Source organism: Megalobrama amblycephala, linkage group LG14 (genome assembly GCF_018812025.1).
Source record: "Megalobrama amblycephala isolate DHTTF-2021 linkage group LG14, ASM1881202v1, whole genome shotgun sequence".
In the NCBI taxonomy this organism is placed as follows: Eukaryota; Metazoa; Chordata; class Actinopteri; order Cypriniformes; family Xenocyprididae; genus Megalobrama; species Megalobrama amblycephala.
Window position 1 is genome coordinate 5,687,575 of NC_063057.1, and position 24,324 is coordinate 5,711,898.

General features: G+C 37.2%; 1 protein-coding gene across 3 annotated transcripts in view; it reads left to right on the top strand.

Moving 5' to 3' along the window:
• The first annotated feature begins 300 nt into the window (after positions 1-300).
• Positions 301-24,324, top strand: part of srgap1b (SLIT-ROBO Rho GTPase activating protein 1b) — a 50,611-nt gene continuing 26,587 nt past the window's right edge. For all 3 annotated transcript variants that reach the window (XM_048154905.1, XM_048154906.1, XM_048154907.1), the window contains exons 1-3: positions 301-971; positions 18,314-18,509; positions 22,362-22,524. In XM_048154905.1, coding sequence (XP_048010862.1) covers positions 905-971; positions 18,314-18,509; positions 22,362-22,524 — 426 coding nt within the window. In that variant the 5' untranslated portion in view covers positions 301-904. The remainder of the gene's footprint in view (positions 972-18,313; positions 18,510-22,361; positions 22,525-24,324) is intronic.

Here is a 24,324-nt window from a genome sequence, read left to right on the forward strand (position 1 = left end):
CAGACTTTAATGGTTCCACAGAATTTTATTTATTTATTTATTTATTTTTACTGCAATTTCACTTTAGAATAGAATGTTAGAATCATATTTCCTGTTTTCATCAACAAATGCCACCTTATCAACCCTATTGGTAAGCAGCCTATGAAATCTAATCCAGTGTTTCTCTTGAGGTACTCCAGCATCAGCATTCTGGATTTCTCCGTCATCTGACACACCCAGTTCAGGTCTTGTAGCATCTACTAATAAGCCGATAATACAAATCAGGTGTGTTAAATGAGTGAACCATCCAAAATGTTCTCAAGGTCCAGTGTACTGAAGGTCTTGGACTGGAAACAACTGGAATAGAGCTTTCCTAAAAATAGAGTGACTGTCAATTTTATATGTATTGCACACATACTTGCACTCACGCCCCAACCCGCCCACCAATTGGCAGTAGCGTGGAGAGCGCGCGCATGAGAAACACGCACACCTACAAAAAATTTTTTGCATACACAATCAGATACTCTCACACCTCAGAGTGAGTTTAGATGAGTTACAGTGTCTGTCACCTACAGACGCGCGTGTGTTTCTTGTTAATCGCGTGCGCACTCAACCTGTGCGTAATATTGATGCGGCCACTTGCATCTCCAATCCTTCTTGCGCGTCTGGCGATGCGGCTGTAACGACGCGCCCCTGTGGTTCACGTGCCACTTTTCAGGGGTCTTTTGTCTGTGCAGGTTTAATAATCATTGATGTGCATGGTTGAATGTCATCGCTTTGCTTTACGGACTACAGTTTCCTGCTGCTGGATCACTCACTGAACCTGTGGTTAGATATGACGCATCGGGCACAGTAGGGACGCGTCTCGGAGCAGCAGAAAGGTTTCAGACAGAAGGGACCAGCGGATCTGGACTAAACAGGCGTCATGTCTAACACGACGAAAAGCAAAAAGGAAAAGGAAATCATTACGGAGTATGAGAGCCAAGTGAAAGGTAAGAACACTCTCGCACCTGATGGGTACCTGGAGACGGTCTCTCATCTAATGCATCTAATACGAACCTTGTGCATGCGTTACATTTACAACGTATTGGCAATGTAATATTTCAAAATGCCTTTGAATTGCATTATTGTTTCTCATTTAATTTGAATTGCATTTCAAAGCATATTACACCACTTAATTTTGCTGGGAAATCCATGTTAAGCTGGTGGTTGTGTTTTAAAACTGGTTAATAGCATTCTTTCACTGGTTAAAACTGGTAAACCGTCTTTGACCAGATGGTTTTTAGAACATGGTTAGTGGTCAAACAGATAATAAACATCTTGGATTACCCTAACTAGAAACCAGCTGTCAGCTGCCTTTACCAACTAAAGGGGGTTGAGATGGTTTTTGAAACATGGTAGCTGGTCAGTCAGATTATTACTAGCTAGACACCAAATGTGGTAAAGATTATTATTGAAACATGGCAGTTGGTCTACCAGTTTATAACTAGCTAGACACCAAATGTGGTTAAGATTGTTTAAAACATGGTAGCTGGTCGACCAGATTATAACTAGCTAGACACCAAATGTGGTTAAGATGATTTTTTGAAACATGGTAGTTGGTCAACCAGATTATAACTAGCTAGACAGCAAAGGTGGTTAAGATGATTTTGAAACATGGTAGTTGGTCAACCAGATTATAACTAGCTAGACACCAAATGCTGGTCAACCAGATTATAACTAGCTAGACACCAAATGCTGGTCAACCAGATTATAACTAACTAGACACCAAATGCTGGTCAACCAGATTATAACTAGCTAGACACCAAATGCTGGTCAACCAGATTATAACTAGCTAGACACCAAATGCTGGTCAACCAGATTATAACTAGCTAGACACCAAATGCGGGTCAACCAGATTATAACTAACTAGACACCGAATGTGGTTAAGATGATTTTGAAACATGGTAGTTGGTCAACCAGATTATAACTAGCTAGACACCAAATGCTGGTCAACCAGATTATAACTAGCTAGACACCAAATGCTGGTCAACCAGATTATAACTAACTAGACACCAAATGCTGGTCAACCAGATTATAACTAGCTAGACACCAAAGGTGGTTAAGATGATTTTGAAACATGGTAGTTGGTCAACCAGATTATAACTAACTAGACACCAAATGCTGGTCAACCAGATTATAACTAGCTAGACATCAAATGCTGGTCAACCAGATTATAACTAACTAGACACCAAATGCTGGTCAACCAGATTATAACTAGTTAGACACCAAATGCTGGTCAACCAGATTATAACTAGCTAGACACCAAAGGTGGTTAAGATGATTTTGAAACATGGTAATTGGTCAACCAGATTATAACTAGCTAGACACCAAATGCTGGTCAACCAGATTATAACTAACTAGACACCAAATGCTGGTCAACCAGATTATAACTAGCTAGACACCAAATGCTGGTCAACCAGATTATAACTAGCTAGACACCAAAGGTGGTTAAGATGATTTTGAAACATGGTAATTGGTCAACCAGATTATAACTAGCTAGACACCAAATGCTGGTCAACCAGATTATAACTAACTAGACACCAAATGCTGGTCAACCAGATTATAACTAGCTAGACACCAAATGCTGGTCAACCAGATTATAACTAGCTAGACACCAAATGCTGGTCAACCAGATTATAACTAACTAGACACCAAATGCTGGTCAACCAGATTATAACTAACTAGACACCAAATGCTGGTCAACCAGATTATAACTAGCTAGACACCAAAGGTGGTTAAGATGATTTTTGAAACATGGTAGTTGGTCAACCAGATTATAACTAGCTAGACACCAAATGCTGGTCAACCAGATTATAACTAACTAGACACCAAATGCTGGTCAACCAGATTATAACCAGCTGGACACCAAATGCTGGTCAACCAGATTATAACTAACTAGACACCAAATGCTGGTCAACCAGATTATAACCAGCTGGACACCAAATGCTGGTCAACCAGATTATAACCAGCTGGACACCAAATGCTGGTCAACCAGATTATAACTAACTAGACACCAAATGCTGGTCAACCAGATTATAACTAACTAGACACCAAATGCTGGTCAACCAGATTATAACTAACTAGACACCAAATGCTGGTCAACCACATTATAACTAGCTAGACACCAAAGGTGGTTAAGATGATTTTTGAAACATGGTAGTTGGTCAACCAGATTATAACTAGCTAGACACCAAATGCTGGTCAACCAGATTATAACTAACTAGACACCAAATGCTGGTCAACCAGATTATAACTAACTAGACACCAAATGCTGGTCAACCAGATTATAACTAACTAGACACCAAATGCTGGTCAACCAGATTATAACTAGCTAGACACCAAAGGTGGTTAAGATGATTTTTGAAACATGGTAGTTGGTCAACCAGATTATAACTAGCTAGACACCAAATGCTGGTCAACCAGATTATAACTAGCTAGACACCAAATGCTGGTCAACCAGATTATAACTAACTAGACACCAAATGCTGGTCAACCAGATTATAACTAGCTAGACACCAAAGGTGGTTAAGATGATTTTTGAAACATGGTAGTTGGTCAACCAGATTATAACTAGCTAGACACCAAATGCTGGTCAACCAGATTATAACTAACTAGACACCAAATGCAGGTCAACCAGATTATAACTAACTAGACACCGAATGTGGTTAAGATGATTTTTGAAGCATGGTAGCTGCTAGTTGACCAGTTAATAAGAAACCAGCTGTTCATACAAGCTCAAGATGGCCTAGATGATGCATGAAATGTGGCTGCTGGTCAGCCAGCTAAAAAAACATCTGAAGGTGATCAACATGGTTTTTGAACCAGATTAGATGGTTGACTACCAATTTAAAAAAAAAAAAAAAAAAAAACAGCTAACAGGCTTTAGGTGGCTGTTTCATCAGCTGATAACCACCTTGTACTATCTAGAAACCAGCTACCATGTTCCAAAACAACAAACATTTCCAGCAGGGAGTAGGAGGTGTAAGGGAGGGAGTTACAAAACATGCAGGCTTCTTTTCATTCAAGATATGCATTATCAACATAATAGTATATACAATGCACCCTGCATCATTTGTTTGCCCTTACAGCAGGGCGGCCGTTTGTGCACGCGCACTCGTTTAACAGTGTGTAATCGATGAAATGAATAGGGAGGGGGGCAGCATCGCACAGGCTCCATGGCAACCCCTGTCTCCAGCGCTCCAACTGGTGAAGGTGTATGGCTCATTTAGACCATAAAATGGGAAAATGTTTTAGAAAAAAGGTGGAAAAGGACATCTGAAGCACCATATTTAAATGTAAGGGGCAGAGTTGTCGTCTCAGCTACTATTGGCCAATGGTGGTGAGAGTGAGGGTGGTCTCTAGGCAACTCAAGGCATGCTGATAGATTGGTGTAGTATCAGGGACGCTGCATTAGTGCTCGCATGGCCAAGATGGATGAACATATGGACGTCAAATGCGCGCCTAGGTACACTCCTTCTTCAACAGGCTCTTGCTGCATTGTACATGTTTCCATGGATACTCAACCACCAGTCTGTGTGTGAATGTCCAATGGGGAAGCGATGGGTATCTGGCTCTGTGTGTGTGTGTCAGGGAGCAAGATCAGGGAATCCTCCTGCCGCAGCAGTGCTGTTTAGTATGGACCGCACGTACGGCAGTGTGTGTGGCATACAGTAGTGTGGCTAAGGATGGATTGAGACAGATGAGTGATTTATGGTCATAAGGGACAGCGCTGCTGTTCTCTGATATAACAGACACACACTTATTTGCCATTCAGACATGCTTAATTTTCTTTTAATGTTTAAAAAGTGTCATGTTTAAATGCGCATATTAAGAGAAATGGTTCGCATTTATGTTTTTGAAGGTCAAAATGAGCAAAAATGGACATTGTGAGCCCTTTACAATGTTAAAAGGAAAAAGTGATATAAAGGCTTGGTAGCTATAATGTTTTTTATGACTGGGTATGTTTATGCATAAAGTAATTTTAAAAAAATCTAATATGGATCATAAATTCAATATCTCTGTTACTTCGTGGAGAAGATAAGTATCCTCGACTGAACAGAGCTGCTCACACTTACATGTTCTGTTAAACTAAAAAGAGAAAAAGTACTGAAACCAGTAACAACTTGAAAGTTAAAATTTATAGGCATTTTAAGAAAGAAATAATTTACCTGTTGACAGTCTGTGTAATTAGATCGCTGCTGAGCTCCAGAAAATCAGAAATGAGGTGGCTTTGACAGTTACAGATTTGAAAAACAAAAAGGCGGGAAAAAAGAAAAGTTTAGGGTTCTTTTTTCCCGCCTTTTTGTTTTTCAAATCTGTAACTGTCAAAGTCACCTCATTACTCATTACAGCCATCCATAAAAAGTGTTCTTCAAGACGAGAGAGTTCTAAATAGAACTGTTACTACATGTAAAGATCCTTTAAAGAACCTTTTATTTATTTATTTATTTTTAAAGAGTGTACTCTCTAAGAATGCTGGGTTTTTTCAAACCCATGTTTGGGTCAAATATGGACAAACCCAACCATTGGGTTTAAAAATTTAATTTAAAATGTAAAATTTTGTCCATATTTGACCCAAACATGGGTATTTATTACTATGTGTAAAAACGTTGTAAAAATTTGATTATTGGAGTATATTGGAGATTTTAGCAAGATTATAGTACTATTTCAGTCTTTCTACATCAGAATTTCTCTTCTAATTTAATGTTACTTACTGTTTCTTTGGAATTCATTTTGAAATTTACGACTACACATTTTTTTCAGTGTATGATTGCTTTGAAATTTCATGTCGCTCAAAAAAAATAGTTTCTTTAAAAAAAATTTCCTGCTGGAGATTGTCAGCGTCCGCACAGGAAATGGTTTTCTCTGAGGGAGGAAGTTAGAAGGAAAGCAAGGCACATGACCTTGACTGTACCTGCAGATACACTCACACACACACACATACACACAAATTGATCTACACATTTATGGTGATTCAAAGCGAGTCAGTTTAATGTGGAAAACACTGGTGTGTGTGTGTGTGTGTGTATGTGTGTGCGCGCATTACACAAAATATTTTTGCTTCATCAGCAAGAAACGGCACTCGAGCGAGTGGCTTTTTCTGTCCTGTTGGGAGCTTGTGTTGTACAAAAGCTTTGCACATGCATCTAGAAACTACTGTAAGCCCCACCCTCATTTCATCTAGTGATAGCGATAGTGTATCAGCATGTGCACAGTGTGTTATCATTCAAGGCTTAGTCTTTTCCAAAGAAAATGCACAAAGATGGAGAAAATGAATTGATGTCTTACAGTGTGACATTGCCATAATGCTGCGTTTTAGTCTGTTATTCTCATGAGATTTGATGTCAGGCTGCACTTCTGGCTGCCGTCCAGTCCAAAGCCACAAACACACACACACATCATCATTGTCCGAGGCCGCAGACTGACTCGCTGGTGTACTTCCTCTGCCTAGAGTGACTGTATGAATCAGATTTATTGCAGCTCAGGGGATCCACACTGCTACAAGGCATTTCATCTGTTCGTTTAGAGTCACACAGCAGGAGAGTCCAAACATCTCACAATAAATGTTCAGAGTGAATGCAAAGTGACATAAAACGGGTTGCACAGATTAAAGAAGCATTTTTAGTGGTTTGTCATGTATTATAGCTACTTCAGATTTTCCAAAATTCATCATCCGTTCACAGGAACAGTTTTGGGGTTTTGAGCGCCCACATCCTCTCGCTACATCATATTTTAAATTACGACATTTTGGGTTTTTACAGTATGAAATAATGAGAAATGTCCTGCTCCTTGTATTATGTTCGAATTCTGGGTATGATTTTTATGTTGTGGGTCAAATTTACCCTATTTGGATTCAGTACAACTCACGAAGAACACTGACAACAAAATATCAGGTAAAATCAGTATTAACACATTACAAGAAAAATAAACAATTTAAACAAATAAACTATTTTTTAACCATTTGTTATGAATACAAATGTGAATATTATAAACAGTATTGTAACTTTTTTATTTAAAATGTTGAATTTTTATTTTTATTTAAAAAAATGTTTTTCCTGAAGCACAAATAGTAGAGCATGACGCTAGCAATGCCAAAATCATGCATTCGATTCCCAGTGAAATTAACATCAAATTGACCTGCACATTATACAAGGGTTAAGAGATAAATATTGTTCTTGGCATTTGATTACGTGAACTGGCTCTGTTGAGATGGACCTGCAACTGAACTGTGTTGTACACACACAATGCTGGGTCATTTCGTGTCAAATCAACGAAATTTCGGAAAATTTCCTGGCTCAAATTGTTGCTTAAAGGGTTAGTTCACCCAAAAATAAAAATTCTGCCATTAATTACTCGCCCTCATGTCGTTCCACACCTGTAAGTCCTTCGTTCATCTTCGGAACACAAAAATTAAGATATTTTTGATGAAATCCGAGAGGTATACGTCCATAGACGGCAATATAACCAGAAAGATACTAAAGACATTGTTAAAACAGTCGACGTGACTGCAGTGGTTCAGCCTTAACCGTTATGCAGTTGGCGCAGTGAACGTATTCCAGAGCTTCCATGTTTACGTCCGAACGCCGACTCATTATTGGCCGGCTCCCGCATCAGCATCACACGCTTGCATCGTGGTGCTCACGTGAACACAGCCTCGGCCAATACTAAGCCAACGTTTGAACGTAAACATGGAAGCTCTGTAATGCGTTCACTGCGCCAACTGCATAACAGACTGACAGGGATGAGGAAAAATTGTTGAATAAAGTAGTTACTTTGTTTTGTTTTTGCGCACAAAAAGTATTCTCGTCGCTTCATAACATTAAGGTTGTACCACTGCAGTCACATCGGCTGTTTTAACCATGTCTTTAGTACCTTTCTGGACCTTGAAGGTGTTGGTGATTTCATCAACAAAATCTTAATTTGTGTTCTAAAGATGAACGAAGGTCTTACGGGTGTAAAACGACATGAGGGTGAGTAATTAATGAAAGAATTTTTCATTTTTGGGTGAAGAAACCCTTTAAGATTATATTTTCTCTGAAGAAAGACAAACATAAATTGTGATGAAAGCCAAAATATTAAATGTCACGGAGTAATTCTCTGTTTTGTAGAGGGGGATCAAAATGACAATTTTTGGCAGCATAATTATTTTATTTTTACACAGAGATTGGTAGGTCTATTAGTAAAATCTGTTGACTTTAGAAATCTTTCTTGCATTATATGCCAACGGGGACAGTTCAAAAATGCTAAAAAGCACTTAATTTAAAGATACACAGATTATTACTCAATGTGGCTCCATGAGTAAATTGTTAAATTGTACACATTTTCAAGGGTTAAACGCCCGGTTTACACATGGTATTATGATGCATTTTGGTCGATGGGATCACAAGTGGACGACGCTAAATACAGGTGTGTCCACAGCTTGTCCACTTTCGACCATTTCCAGAGGTAGTCGAAGACGCGTTTGATCCGGTCAAATGCATTTGACCAGATTCATAGTGTAGATGCTCATGTGGTCGAATGTGTTCAAACAGCCACTAAAGACCGCCTTCTCTCCGCCTACTGACCTAACACGTAAACAATATGGAAAGCGCGCTAGCCAGACAGGATTTAAACTTTGTCGGCTGAAGACCCAAGTTTGGTTTGAAGATGAAAAACGTACCATGCACAATGTTCTCTCACCATTCCTGATTTCTAACACACACTCACAGCGTTCGGCCGGTCTTGAGGCGGTCAGAGCAGAAACTAAAGCTGATGCTCTCTGTATGTTTTTCTGTCGTCTCCTTTTGCATTCATATGTAAATTGCGTGAGCTTATTTCATCCATTAGATTGAAAGATCTGAAAAAAGCCCATACATTTACCCACCCATAGACCCTGCCCTCGAAGAAATCAGGACTGAAGTGGTTGAAATAGAAAGTGGACAAAATAGACGGATTAAAACACCAGGTGTAAACGGGAATGTGTCTCCCTCGTCTACTTGTGATCCGATCGACCAAAATGCATCTTAATACCAGGTGTAAACACGACCAAAAATCAAATGTGGGTCACTTTGCATACACTTTTCAAATAAAAAGGCTCCAAATCAGAGAAAACCAATTGTGATGTCAGTTTAGCAAAAAACTTTTCTTGGTTTCAATGTTGACCTAGTTTGAAAAAAGCAGTACATTCTAATTAGTAGCTCGTCCAAATATGCAATATTCATAAAACAGTAGGCAAAAACCCTTTAGATAGTGAAATAAATGCGCATGTGGTATTGTAACACAAGTAAGATGATGGCAAAAGCTGAGAGGTGGACAGGGACCAGATGTCCACTTTGTGAGTGTACTTGTAGAAGTGTGTTATTGTGAGTTGTGTGTGTGTAACATCGTCAGCCCTGCTCATGTTTCAAAATAATGATTGGAAACAGCATATGGCCTCACTTCCTCTGTTCAAGAATAGACAGCGAACAAATAGCTAATTTGGTCAAAACCGAATTCTTTGTATCAGACTCGAGACCAGACAGATTTCTCAGCCACCCACTGCATGTATTTATAACAGCAGCCCTGTAAGTCTCATTAATCAAGTATAGATATCGATCCAGTAATCTATTTAAGACCACAGCGTAGAGGACCACATATACTGCAGTACTTACAATAAGGATTGTGGGTCTTAAAGCCTGTCTTTGCCTTTACTCTTGGGTTTAAAGCTAAAAGCTTAGTTAGCCAGGCTTGTTTTTCAGATTATCTCAAGACTTATTTCCGTTTAAAGTAATAGAGATGAGCTAACGGAGCTTAATCAGGGTAGATGTTGTATTTAAAATAAACATTTTAATGTTTTGCATGTCTAGCCCTCATAACCTAATTTTCATTTGTGTCGAATTAAATATTGCGTGACTAAGGTCAATTACAGTAGGTCTGGTCTGGTGTTGAGTCATTGTCTGTCTGTTTAGTCCTTACACATAGCTGTTCGTATCTCCTGTCCTTGGATCCGTAAGCGCTTGATTACATTTGTTGTGTCTTGTGTACTGGATGAAGCCTCACCTAATGTTGACTTCTCCTTGACACTTTTTATTAAAAAACAAAAAAACATTCACTCCATCTGTGTGTAAATATATGTATGTGGATATGTGTACAGATTCAGCTATAGTTGTGAGGGACAAATGTCTTCACTTATATAGTTAAATATTATGACAACAGACTACTGAGGACATTTTCCTGGTTCTCACTAGTTAAAAAAGACAAAAACAAAAAAAACAAATATATATATATATATATATATATATATATATATATATATATATATATGTATATATATGTTATTGTAAGTTTGTATGTATATATACATGCATATTATATTTTTATATAATATGAATGATATATGTGTATATATATATATATATTTAAATATACAAAATAAATATACACAGTACACACACATATTATGTAAACACAAACTTTTATTTTGAATGTGATTAATCGCGACTAATCATGTGTATGTGTGTATATATATAATATTTATATATATATATATATATATATATATATATATATATATATATATATATATATATATATATATATATATATATATATATATACGTTTATGATTAAGCAAACCAGCAATGTTTTAGATAAACTGGAGAGGGATGAGAGGAGAAGATACCAATTAGAAGTCTAAGCAGAAATGGAAAATAAATGGGAAGTGGCAGAATAGTGTTTCACATGGTGACGTATGTTTTTTAGGGAATAAAACTCTGAGTTCCCTTTCTTGCTCATAAATAGGATATTTTTATTTTTGTTGAGGGCATACATGTGTATTTTGGTGCCATTGTGGTTTGAGTTCCCATTTTTATAAATCATGTGAGTGTGTGTGTGTGTGTGTGTGTGTGTGTGTGTGGTGCTGCTGTACAGCATGCCTGCACACTCCTCACGCTCTCAGGTTGCTGAGCAGAAGCCTTGTTGCCATGGAGACAGTCTGGGTCGGGCGCATGCCGCAGGGTATCAGACATGCTCACCGCGGTCACAAGTTCAAAGGTCAAATATGAGATAGACAACGACTTGTGAAGACAAAAATGGGAAAAATTATAAATGCCAATTATTTTTATAGTAGTGAGTGGAACAAAGTGTGAACATTACACCAGTTTATTTTTTGTGAACCAGCAAGTTTGTTATAGTTTAGTTTTTCATCTTGCTAAATGTCCATATTAAAGGATTAGTTCACTTTCAAAAAAAAAAAAAAAAAAATGTTTTCCTGATAATTTACTCACCCCCATGTCATCAAAGATGTTCATATCTTTCTTTCTTCAGTTGAAAAGAAATTAAGGTTTTTGATGAAAACATTCCAGGATTATTCTCCATATAGTGGACTTCACTGGAGCCCAAACGGTTGAAGGTCAAAATTACAGTTTCAGTGCAGCTTCAAAGAGCTTTAAACGATACCATACGAGGAATAAGGGTCTTATCTAGAGAAACGATTGCTCATTTTCGGAAAAAAATGTAAATGTATATGCTTTATAAACACAAATGATCGCCATGCACGTGCTTCCGCCAAAACCGCACTTTCGTATTCTTCAAAAAGCTTACGCTGTATGTCCTATCACCATTGAAGTCCACTATATGGAGAATAATCCTGGAATGTTTTCATCAAAAACCTTAATTTCTTTTTGACTGACGAAAGAAAGACATGAACATCTTGGATGACATGGGGGTGAGTAAATTATCAGGAAAATTTTATTTGAAAGTGAACTAATCCTTTAACATCCTTGCAAACACCAACCTTGGGTATTTTATATTTTTCCACTCCATCCACATGGACAAACATGTTTCAGATGCTTTTAAGTTGTTTTAATTAACATTGTCTGCCTGTTTTGTGCTTCAAAGGATTGTGGAAATGAGTCACTGTCTATTTATTTGTAGTTTTGGTGCCGTTTTAATTCACTTCCAGTTCTGCAGTTGTTTCAAGCTGGTTTTTGCCAGTCAGCTGTTCATAACTGGTTAGAAACCTGCATGGATACTCTGAATGCACATTGTCCAGATGACAGATGAGCGTGTTTCCAGCATCAACATGAGTGGAGGCAGGGGACGGCCCATGTGAGGATGCGCTCTGTTGCAGTCGGATGTTTTCTCCCATGAGATTTTCTTGAGAACAGCATTGTTGACATCTGGACTAGTAAAAGACTGCATGCAATTGTCTATTTTAAGATTAGGATCTCTGCTCAGGTTAGACACATACATACACACATATATACTGTATGTATATGTGCAGTGGTGTTCTGAAATGAGGAGGCAAAGTCCTCATTTATTTAATGTTTTTAACAAATCAAATGTAAATTCATGTCCCAGTTACACTTAATGTTGTCACATTTTCCTGGTTGAATAAACATTACTTTACATTACATCAAAAAATAAAAGAAACTGAAGAAACGAAATACAATTCTATTTTGTATTTTTACATTAACATTGTTATTAATGTTATATAAACACATTATTTTTGAACTGATGCTCAGCTGTTCTTTTTAATATTAAACTTATTTTCGGATCATCAGTCAACAAGCTCAGTAAACAGACATGTAGACGTACCTTTAATTTCACCAAGCTGAAACCAGTCATGTTTTTGAAGTTTGATTTGGGCGTTACATAAAGCGGTGATATCTAAGTGGCTGAGCTGTTAATTTACTTTTTAATTAGTCTTCCTATTAACACCATCATTTTGTTCATTCAGACTGATTCGCAAACGCGGAATACGCATGAAGAAAACAAGAGGCAGGATTGATCGCGTGAACCAGTCATAGCCAACCATATCCAATCACATCCACTGGAGGCATTTACCCCCAATCCCCCCCCCCCCCACCAAACCCACCGCAAGCAAAAATGAGTCATTTTCTGAGCTTGGTTTCAATAAAAGCCGTTTTTGTACTAACAAAGGAGTTCTGAAACTTACAGGATTTTTTTTTTATATTACAATGACCTCTTATATGTCAAAAGATCAAGGAATATTTGATTTCTCTATTCAACCTTTAAGGTTCTACATTTAAAGCGCCTGACAGAACCCTTTAAGGTTCTTTATAGAACCTTTTCTTCTAAGAGTGTAATTGTCTCTGCATATAAAAATAAAGTGCTTAAAAAATGTACACTTTAGCTTTAACAGGGACCTATTTTTCACAAGATGTAATATAAGTCTCTGGTGTCTCCAGAATGTGTCTGTGAAGTTTCAGCTCAAAATACCCCACAGATCATTTATTATACACTCTAAAAAATGCTGGGTTAAGAACAACCCAAGTTGGGTTAAATATGGACAAACCCAGTGATTGGGTTGTTTTAACTCAGCGGTTGGGTTAAATGTTTGCCCAATGTGCTGGGTAGTTTTATTTAACTCAACTATTGTTTAAAAATGACTATATGGCTGGCTTAAAATGTAGGTTGGAAATTAAAAATCAGACACATAATTACTAGAGGCAACAATAATAATCAAAAGGTGAACATTCATTAAAAAGCAATTTAATACATGTTTATTATTTAATTATTATTAATTAAACATATTAATAAATTTTATTTTCCAACCTATTTTGGGTTCATTTTTAAGTGATCAATAAAGTAATTTTTAAACATCAGTTGAGTTAAATAAAACTACCCAGCAGGTTGGGTTAAAGATTCAACCTGACAGCTGGGTCAAAACAACCCAATCGCTGGGTTTGTCCATTTTTAACTCGACTTGGGTTGTTTTTAACCCAGCATTTTTTAGAGTGTAGCTTGTCAAATTTGCCCCTATTTGGGTGTGAGCAAAAACACACAGTTTTTGTGTGTGTCCCTTTAAATGCAAATGAGCTGCTGCTCCGGCCCACTTTCCAGAAGAGGGCGGAGCTTTAACAGCTCTCGCTTCGGTTGCTCAACAACAACAAAGCTGGATAATCTCACGCAGACAAAATGAGGATTGTCAGTAACGGTGTTCAGCCTTACATTGTTCAAACTGGAGTCGACACTGATGGAGAGACTCAGGAAGAAGTTACAACTTTTAGAATGAAACTGGACGTTTCTAAATGTTTAGTGGATGAATTTATGTAGTTGCTGTGGAGTTGATTCAGTTCATCAACTAGCATGTGCCGTCATGTTAATCTTTTGTGCAAATCCAGCATTGAATTGATCGTCGTTTGTGAATCAGTCCGGCGTAAAATGACGGCAACAACACTCTACTACAACACTTCCTCTTCTCTAAAGCAGCCCAACATGGCCTCACCCCCTTTGTTGCATGTTCCCAGGGGCAGGGTTTATGTAAATTTTGGGGTTTGTAAACATACTTTGCTCGAACTTTTGCCATGGCATTAGAACTGGTACACTGTTGTCGCGCTGTGGGTGGAAACATGCAGATTAAGGGGCGGTAATATTATAATAAGATCTTCTTTCTACATCACTTGTGCGGCGAAATCTGAGCAGCTTGTTTTTTTACATGCTTGCAGAGAAAGGCTTACCAAAACAAAGTTACCGGGTTGTCCTGTTTCACGTTTTCTGGGTTTCAATTATAGCACTTAAACATGGAAAAAGTTATTTTTCATGATATGCATCACACATGCATCACTTGCAGCAAGCAGTGCCACACACATATATATATATATATATATATATATATATATATATATATATATATATATATATATATATATATATATATATATATATATATATATATATATATATATATAGCACCTCTGATTCTCTGCTGCATTTCAGGCGTTTCTTATATTGTATCAAAAGAGTCACCTTGCTCACCATGCCACCATCACTGATGCAGAACACGCAAACACACACACACACACACACACACACACACACACACACACACACACACACACACACACACACACACACGTTACATGTCTCCAATTCTCACAGTCCCTCCCACCCTCCTACACACACACTCACACCCACACAGAGCTCACGCCAAGCCTGCTGTCTCATCTGTTATTTCGAGCTGGAGAGGCAGTGTGACATTAAACAGTTGGTCTGTGGAGAGAGAAAGAGAGGGGGAAAAGTGTGAGGGAGAAGAAAAGGAGGGAGCGAGCGAGCTGGTGAAGGGGAACAAGGGAGTGTTGTTATTAAAAGCAGTTATTAAAGGAATAATTCTTCTCAAAATGAAAATTCTGTCATTATTTACTCATCCTCATGGTGTTTAAAAACCAAGGCAGTTTCAGGATTGCGGGTACAAAATGTAAGAATCAAAAAGCCATATCGCCCTGAATATTTTGGAAGGATTGTCCTACGGGACAATATTGTTGTGGCCCTGTTTCAAAACCGTATGGCTGTTTTACACACTCATTTCCATGCAATTACAGTTAACGGGCACTGAATCTTTTTAAGCTTCAAAAAGGGTGCAAAACACTGTAGAAGTATCTTAAAAGTTGTCCTTATGACTTCTGCACTTATATTTCAGTTAGTATAATCCGCTTTTTGGCGGTGTTCCCCTGGTAAAATTCACATTCCAGGGGCTAAATATCATGTCCGTGGGTTGAAGCAACTCCAAATAACATGGAAAAACAACCTGCAGCAACAGTGTTAAAGTAGCCCAATTCTGCGGGAAAACCGTGGACTTGGCAACACTGCTTGAGATGTAAACTAATCATTTCTGTTGCCTGTCCAGAACCTATAGGATGTTGCACATGTGAGGTCAAAACAAAATGAACGACTCACTCTCTGAGACAACTCGTTATTCCTGAATCATATTAAAGATTTAAATAATTTATGATTGACCGATCACTAATCCGTGGGAACCGACGCAACAGAGTGCGGCACGGACTCGGAGTTTTCAGTTGCTGAATGCGGGAAGCGGGAGAATGTCCCACAGAATATAATTATCTAATAAAAACAGCAAGCAGAAATCTGTAAATGGAGATCTGAAGTACCGTGTGTGTGGAAATTGGAAAAAATAGCCTATAGACACTGGAACAAGACAAAATCTAATGGACTGGGAATGAAAAATCAGCGTTTTGGTTGATCGGATCAAGTGGACGATGCTAAATAGGCGTAAACGGTCTAAAACATTTTGAGGTTGTCCATTTTCAACCATTTCCAGAGGTAGTCGAAAAATGCATTTGTCCGGATTGCTTTTGTAGTGTAAATGCTCATGTGGGTGAATGTGTTCGAACAGCCACAAAAGACCACCTACTCTCCGCCTACTGACTTAATGCGTAAACAGTATGGGAAGCTCGCCAACCAGACGGGATTTGTCGACTGAAACTTTGTCGGCTGAAGACCCAAGTTTGGTTTAAAGACGAAAAACGTACCGAGCACAATGTTTTCTCACCATTCCTGATTTCTAACACACGTTCACAGCGTTTGGCTGGTTTTGTGGCTGTCAGAGCAGAAACGAAAGCTGATGCTCTCTGTATGTTTTTCCATTGTCTCCGGGTGCGTTCATATGTTAATTGCGTGAGCTTGTTTTGTCCATTAGATTGAAAGATCTGAAAAAGGCCATACATTTACCTTCCCATAGATGCTCCCCTAGAAGAAATCAGGACAGAAGTGGTTGAAAGTGGACAAAAGAGACAGATTAAAACACCAGGTGTAAACGGGAACGTGTCTCCCTCGTCTACTTGTGATCTGATCGACCAAAACCCATCTTAATACCAGGTGTAAACAGGGCCGTACATTATCAGTGAATAAAGGCTTAAATTTCAGACTGTTCCTCACACAAAGCTATCGTATGTCTTCAGAACAGGGTTATTATCATTAACTAAAACTGATGCTTTTGTTAATTGAAATAAAAGTAAAATACAATATAAATATTAGATTTAAGTGAAAATTAAAAATGTTACCCTGGCAACTAAATGAAATAAGTTTAAGATAAAGCACAAAAAGTAACTAAAATAACTGAAAATAAAAATAAAAGCTAATTCAAAACTTTAATAGTATATAAATAATACTAAAATAACACCACTAAAGAAGAATTTACGGAAGAGGATTAGGGCCAAGCAATAATAAAAAAATAAAGCCATCTCAAGATTAAAGTTGTTAAATTTCAAGAAAAAACTCGTTAAATTTCGAGAAAAAAGTCGAAATAAAATGTTGAGAATAAACTTATTAAATAACGAGAAAAAACTCGTTAAATTTCGAGAAAAAAGTTGATAAAATGTTGAGAATAAAGTCATTAAATTACGAGAAAAAAGTTGTTAAATTACGAGAACAAATTCATTAAATTATGAGAAAAATGTCATTAAATTACAAGAAAAAAGTCGAGATAAAATGTTGAGAATAAACTCGTTAAATTACGAGAAAAAACTTGTTAAATTTCGAGAAAAAAGTCTAAATAAAATGTTGAGAATAAACTCGTTAAATTATAAGAAAAAACTCGTTCAATTTTGAGAAAAAAGTCGAGATAAAATGTTGAGAATAAAGTCATTAAATTACGAGAAAAAAGTTGTTAAATTTTGAGAACAAATTTGTTAAATTATGAGAAAAATGTTGTTAAATTTTGAGAAAGTTGAGATAAAATTTTGAGAATAAACACTAAATTATGAGAATAAAGTCATTAAATTACAAGAAAAAAGTCGTTAAATTATGAGAACAAATTTGTAATTTAACGAATTTGTTCTCGTAACTTAACGACTTTTTTCTCGTAATTTAATGATTTTATTCTCAACATTTTATTTCGACTTTTTTCTCGAAATTTAACGAGTTTTTTCTCGAAATTTAACAACTTTAATCTCGAGATGGTTTTATTTTTTTATTATTGCTTGGCCCTAATCCTCTTCCGTAAGAATTACATAAGCACATGACTACTTTTATGATACATTTGCTTCTGTTTTGAAATGAGTCAAAAAGCAAGTCACTATCCACTGCATTTTTATGGAAAGAAGAGATGGTTTGGAAGGACGTGAGGGTGAGTAAATGAATGCAGGTTATTAATTCTGAGTGAACTATTCCTTTAAGGAAAAGGAGGAGTTTGAGAAGAAGTGGAGATGAGAACTAGGATGGAGAATACTGAATACCTCTTTCCATTTAAACACGCACACTAATCCCATGGGATACTCCACTCCACTACCTGTTGTCTTGGCAACGGCAGTGAGTGTGATAACCAGTGTGTTGTTAAGGAAGAATCCAGACAGCCTTATTAGGAGGAAAACCTCTAGTTCAGAGAGCACAACTTCACCCATCAGTGCCCACATTGTGTTCAAGTCACTCCCGAACGTGTCATGTGATGTCAGTTACACAGCAGCTGTCATTAAGCATGAAACACTGTCGTTTTGAATGGCCGTTGTTAATTAGTTAACATCATTTTGTGTCTGTGTGTGTGTGTGTGTGTGTGTGTGTGTGTGTGTGTGAGCAGAGATACGGTCTCAGTTAGTGGAGCAGCAGAAATGTCTGGAGCAGCAGACGGATATGCGGGTTCAGCTCCTCCAGGACCTGCAGGATTTCTTCAGGAAGAAAGCCGAGATCGAGAGCGAATATTCACGCAACTTGGAGAAGCTCGCCGAACGCTTCATGGCCAAAACCCGCAGCACCAAGGACCACCAACAATACAAGTGAGTGGAGATTGTGTGTGTGCCACGCTGTGAATGCACATGAATGATTGAAGATTCGTTTTCAGTGGCGAATCATTTTGGTTCAGGTGCCTTTCGTTCACCTTCAAATGATTTCTCCCTCCCCGTTTTGTTTGACTGTGGTTTGTGGTGGATTAGGGCGACGTCTGGAATATTTTACCCATGATGCTCCGCGGGTTCATGCTTGAAAAATCAGAGATGGCAGAGGAGAGGCGATTGCTGTGTCTGCTGTAGTTATTGTTTGTGTGTGTGTGTGTGTGTGTGTGTGTACAGGCATCTGTGTATTTGCTGTCTCATTAATGCGGATAACATTCTGCTGGGAAAATAGAGTGATGAGGGATAAGTGAGAAAGAGAGAGAGAGAGTGTTTCACAGTTTCTCTTCTGTTACATTTTTTCCCCTTCTTGCTGGGCACTGTTAGTGTGCTGGTCCTCATGGGGCTGTCCCATCAGATGCCTGCTGAGCTTTGTGATTAGTCACTGGCTGCTGAAGACATTCGCCTCTTTGCTCCAAAATGGCTTCCCATTGTCTTTTCGCAACAGCCATTACTAATATAGAAGATCAAGTGTGTGAAACAAAATGGCGTCTTTTACCTCACCTCGGCAGGTGGTTAAAGCATCTTCACTCTCTAAAATAAATGAGCGGTTTGCACTGATATAAATGCAATGTGATAGTTATACATGCGGTATATACTACCGTTCCAAAGTTTGGGGTCAGTAAGATTTTTTTAAATTAATGAAATTAATACATTTATTCTGCAAGGACACATTAATCAAAAGTGACAGTAAAGACATTTATAATGTTACAAAAGATTTCAGTTTTAAATAAATGATGTTATATTGAACTTTGTTCATCAAAGAATTCTGGGGAAAAAAATGCATTGTGGTTTCCACAAAAATATGAAGCAGCACAACTGTTTTTTACCGTTGATAAATGATAATAATAAGAAATGTTTCTTGAGACGCAAATCATCATATTAGAATGATATCTGAAGGATCATGTGACACTGTCCACGATGTTTGAAAGCATATTTATGCATGTGTACTCTAAAAAAAAAAAAAAAAAGCTAGGTTAAAAACAACCCAAGTTGGGTTGAAAATGGGCAATCCCAGCAGTTGGGTTAAATGTTTGACCCATTGGGTTAAATGTTTAAAAATTACTGTATGGTTTGCTTGAAATGAACTCAAAATATGTTGGAAATGAACATTTATTAATGTTTAATAAATGAACATTTATTAAGTTTAAAGGATTAGTCCACTTTTAAATACAATTTTCCTGATAAATTTACTCACCCCATGCCATCCAAGATGTTCATGTCTTTCTTTCGTCAATCGAAAAGAAATTAAGGTTTTTTAAGAAAACATTCCAGGATTTTTCTCTATATAGTGCATTTCAATGGCTACCAACAGATTGAAGGTCAAAATTACAGTTTCAGTGCAGCTTCAAGGGCTTTAAACGATACCAGATGAGTAATAAGGGTCTTATCTAGCGAATCGATCGGTCATTTTCGAAAAAAAATACAACCGTTTATGCTTTATAAACAAAATATCGCCTTGAAGGTACTTTCCGCTTCCGCATTCTTCATAACGCTTACGCTGAATGTTCTACGCTTTCCCTATTCTACTTACGGAACGAACGCGGCGCCAGTTTCGTTTTTTTCTGTAACTTGAAGAGGGAAGGCGTAGAACATTCAGCGTAAGCGTTATGAAGAATGCGGAAGCGGAAAGTACGTTCAAGGCGATATTTTCTTTATAAAGCATAAACGGTTGTATTTTTTTTTCGAAAATGACCGATCGATTCGCTAGATAAGACCCTTATTACTCATCTGGTATCGTTTAAAGCTTTTTGAAGCTGCACTGAAACTGCAGTTTGGACCTTCAATCTGTTGGTAGCCATTGAAATGCACTATATGGAGAAAAATACTGGAATGTTTTCCTCAAAAACCTTCATTTCTTTTCGACTGACGAAAGAAAGACATGAACATCTTGGATGGCATTGGGGTGAGTAAATTTATCAGGAAAAGTGTATTTAAAAGTGAACTAATCCTTTAATTAATAATTAAACAATAAACATTTATTATATTGTTTAATAAATGTTCACCTTTCGTTTAATATTGTTGCCTCTAGTAATTATGTGTCTGATTTTTAATTTCCAACCTATTTTGGGTTCATTTTAAGCAATCATATAGTAATTTTTGAACAATAGTTGAGTTAAATAAAACTACTCAGCACGTTGGGCAAACATTTAACCCAACCGCTGGGTTTGTACATTTTCAACCCAACTTGGGCTGTTTTTAACCCAGCATTTTTTTAGAGTGTCATTTTTTTTGTTTAGTCTTAAATTATATTTCTTTATCTAATGCAAATACATTTAGACATTTTCAGTATGCCTTAAGCGTACTTTTAGAGGCTGTTATATGTTATTCAGTTTGTGATCTCAAGTATCAAATATATTATGGAAAAATGATTAATATAATTGAATAAAATGCCGACATGGAATGAGATTCTGAGCACTAACTTGATATATTCACTAATGAGTCATTCATAATGAAGATTTTGAGTGTGTTCAGCTGGAACTCATCTGTATGGATTTTAAGGGTTGCGATACATTTGCTTAACGCCCTGATTCTTGGAAAGAATCATCCTACCAAGCGCAAGTCAATTCAGTGAACTGCAGTTGCAATCATCACCAAAGCCTAAACATTACTTAAGAATAAATAAGAAATGGTTCATTAGTGGATCTGGATGACTACTTGAAAAAAGCCACGGAGAAGCACTCACAAAAACAGCGTGTACAGCAAATCCCCGCGCCACCCAGAGAGTCCTACAGCGGAGATAAAGATATTCACTTTTAATATCACCAAGAGCTTGTGATTTAAGAGCTTGACATAATATTTCAAGTCACTCAATGTATGAATCCGGTGTATCACCTGTCAAGTTCCCGAAAATATGTTAGAGTCAGTTATGTATTATGTATGTTATGGTCTTTGACAGACAGCATGTTGAAGTTTTCTCTCTCTTCTCGGAAAGCGATGACGTAGTCAAAACATCCAATATTTTGGGTTTTCCAGGAAATGCGTGACTCGCTGGACCTCTGCTTCTCATAAATACTACTGTGTATTGTGCATGTTATTTTTTGACAGACATCAATGTTGTGATATTCAAATAATGTGGATTTGAAAACGGATGGATCGTGAGGTAATAATTATTTATTCAGTGAATTAATTGATTGTTTTTAGTTCTAATATTCTAACCTACGAAAGTGTTTAACAGACGTAATAACATGCATGAGGGGTGAACTGTTTGATTTTTTTTTTTTTTTTTTTTGTGCCTAATTATAAAATGTGCTGGAGATTATATTACATTATTATATTACATATATTACATATTATATGACTATATACATTATACATGCATTTTGCATAGTTCATTATACTTATTTTACTGAATGAAGTTTATTTCATGGCTTACTTACAGAGACTGACGTGTGGCTTGTCAAAAATGTTACATTCAGCTGTCGCAAATTTATTGACTTTTGAAAATCAAGTTCATGTTTTACCAGGAAAGGAGTGGTTTTGATGCACAAAGTTGTTTTTATTGTCTCTTATAAAAAAAAAATATTTTATTTAAACCCATAAAAATGCAGATTCTGTTGTTAATAATTATTTGTACAACTTTTCCCCTAATAAATATGAAAAAAAAAATTAATTCAAATGCAGATGATAAGCACTTGATAACAGATCTGAGTTTTATTTTCTAGTATTTGTATTTTCATGTGCTATGTTTGAATATTTTTCCTCTTACATCTTAAAACCGCACATTTCCACTGGTTGCAGGAAGGACCAGAACCTCCTTTCTCCCGTGAACTGCTGGTATCTGCTGCTGAACCAGGTGAGGAGGGAGAGTAAGGACCACGCCACACTCAGCGACCTTTACCTCAACAACGTCATCACGCGCTTCACGCATGTCAGCGAGGACAACATGCGCCTGCTCAAGAAGGTGAGGTCAAACACAGGTCAGCGTGGAAGGTCGTTCCCGTCAGTGCTGTAATGTGATGGGAAGCACAGCAAAATGAAAGGTGGAAAAAATATGCATTCATTAAGAGTGCTGAAAATCTCTTGATAATTAAAGTATTACTTCTTGTTCCTCTTTAGTAATTCTGGTGTTAGCAAATGGAGTTTGCTTCTAGCAGTGTGTTTTAATTCTGTCAGTATATTTACCACAATCTGAAACTCACAGCTGTCTCAGATTGTGTGCATGACTGTGGAATTATTCACCATTCATTATTCAGTCTTTGTCTCTGTAGTGGTGGTTTATTTATAGGAAGTGAATTTCTTTTTCTGCAAAACACTTTAGTGGACCGGCACTATTGAGATTTGTATGGTCAATGACAAAAAGGGCTACGTTCACACTGTCAGTTCATATCCCATTATTTGTGCATCAGACTGGAATCTGATCTAAAATTGACTGTCCACATAACTGATTCGATTCGTGTTTTCCATGCTGCTCTTTCGTTTTCTGGAATATCTGCATTGCTTTCTATGGTAGTGACATTGAGTTGGTAGGTATACGCCAACAACCGCAACATGGAGGGGTTTGAAATAGAGATGTTTTGTCTTATATCAACATGACAATATGTAGCTGCTGGACTACTGTGTCTTCTGAGACAGCGGCAGAACCGAAGGAGGCTGGTATGAGCAACTTTATTCTGTGCTGACGTCTCTGCCATTTTCAAAACATGTCATTTTCTGCTCGACCCGCACTTTGCAATAACACAAGCATGTTTCTGCAGTGACTTCCAGCATGTTTCCTATAACAATGTCTGACGTTTATGTTTTACGTGTCGTGAGAGTCGTATGAAAGTCGTGTGAAATCTGATCAGAGCGGTCAGACTGAAATGTATTTCCAGAAATGCGATTTACATATGAATTTTAGCTCAAGACGGATTTGTAAAAATTGCATTTCATGTTTTTTTTTGTTTTTGCTTTTTTGTCGTTCACACTTGCTAAATCTGATCAGATTTCAATCAGTCTGAACGAGGTTTAAGATTATCCAAGATGCATCAAAGAAAATATGTGCCAAGTTGTCAATGTAAAAAAACAACAACAAAAAAAACAACTTTATACCATTTTGGGTTCTATTGAACTTGTCTCTTGCTTCTTAAAACAGCTTTACTGCTTTTTCCCTACACTGAAAAAAACAGGAAAATACATATTGTCTAATTTACTCAGTCTACGCAACAAAATTGTGTTTCCAGATTAATGTAATTCTTTAAAATGTGATTTAATCTACTAGATTAAATTATTTAGGGCAAATGTGAACTAATCAAGTACTCAAAAATGTATTGGTTCCCAGCATGATTCGCTTAGGACTTAATAAGAAGAGTAAAAATGTTCAAATGAAGTGTTTTTGAGCATGAGAAAATTTAATAGGTTTAATGTTCAATTATGTTGGATTAGAATCATTTAAAGGTGCTACAGAGGATGTTTTGTTTTATACATTTTTGCAATATTACTTGAAACTGTCTTTACTAACTGATAAACGATATTAGGTGCACTGAAAGGAATAATATTAATATACATCATCTGTGCATGAGGTAGGGCCTTAAAAACATCAGCCAATCGTTTACGCGATCATCGCGTAAACGATTGGCCCTCTGGCTTGTCAATCACTGCCATGACGATCCTTGTGAGAGACGAGCGCAGTTGCGCGCTCCAGTAACTTTCCACACTCCACAGGCGCTGCATGCAATGTTTTTGTCCGGAGACAGGAGTAACAACTGCAGATTATGAGTTACCT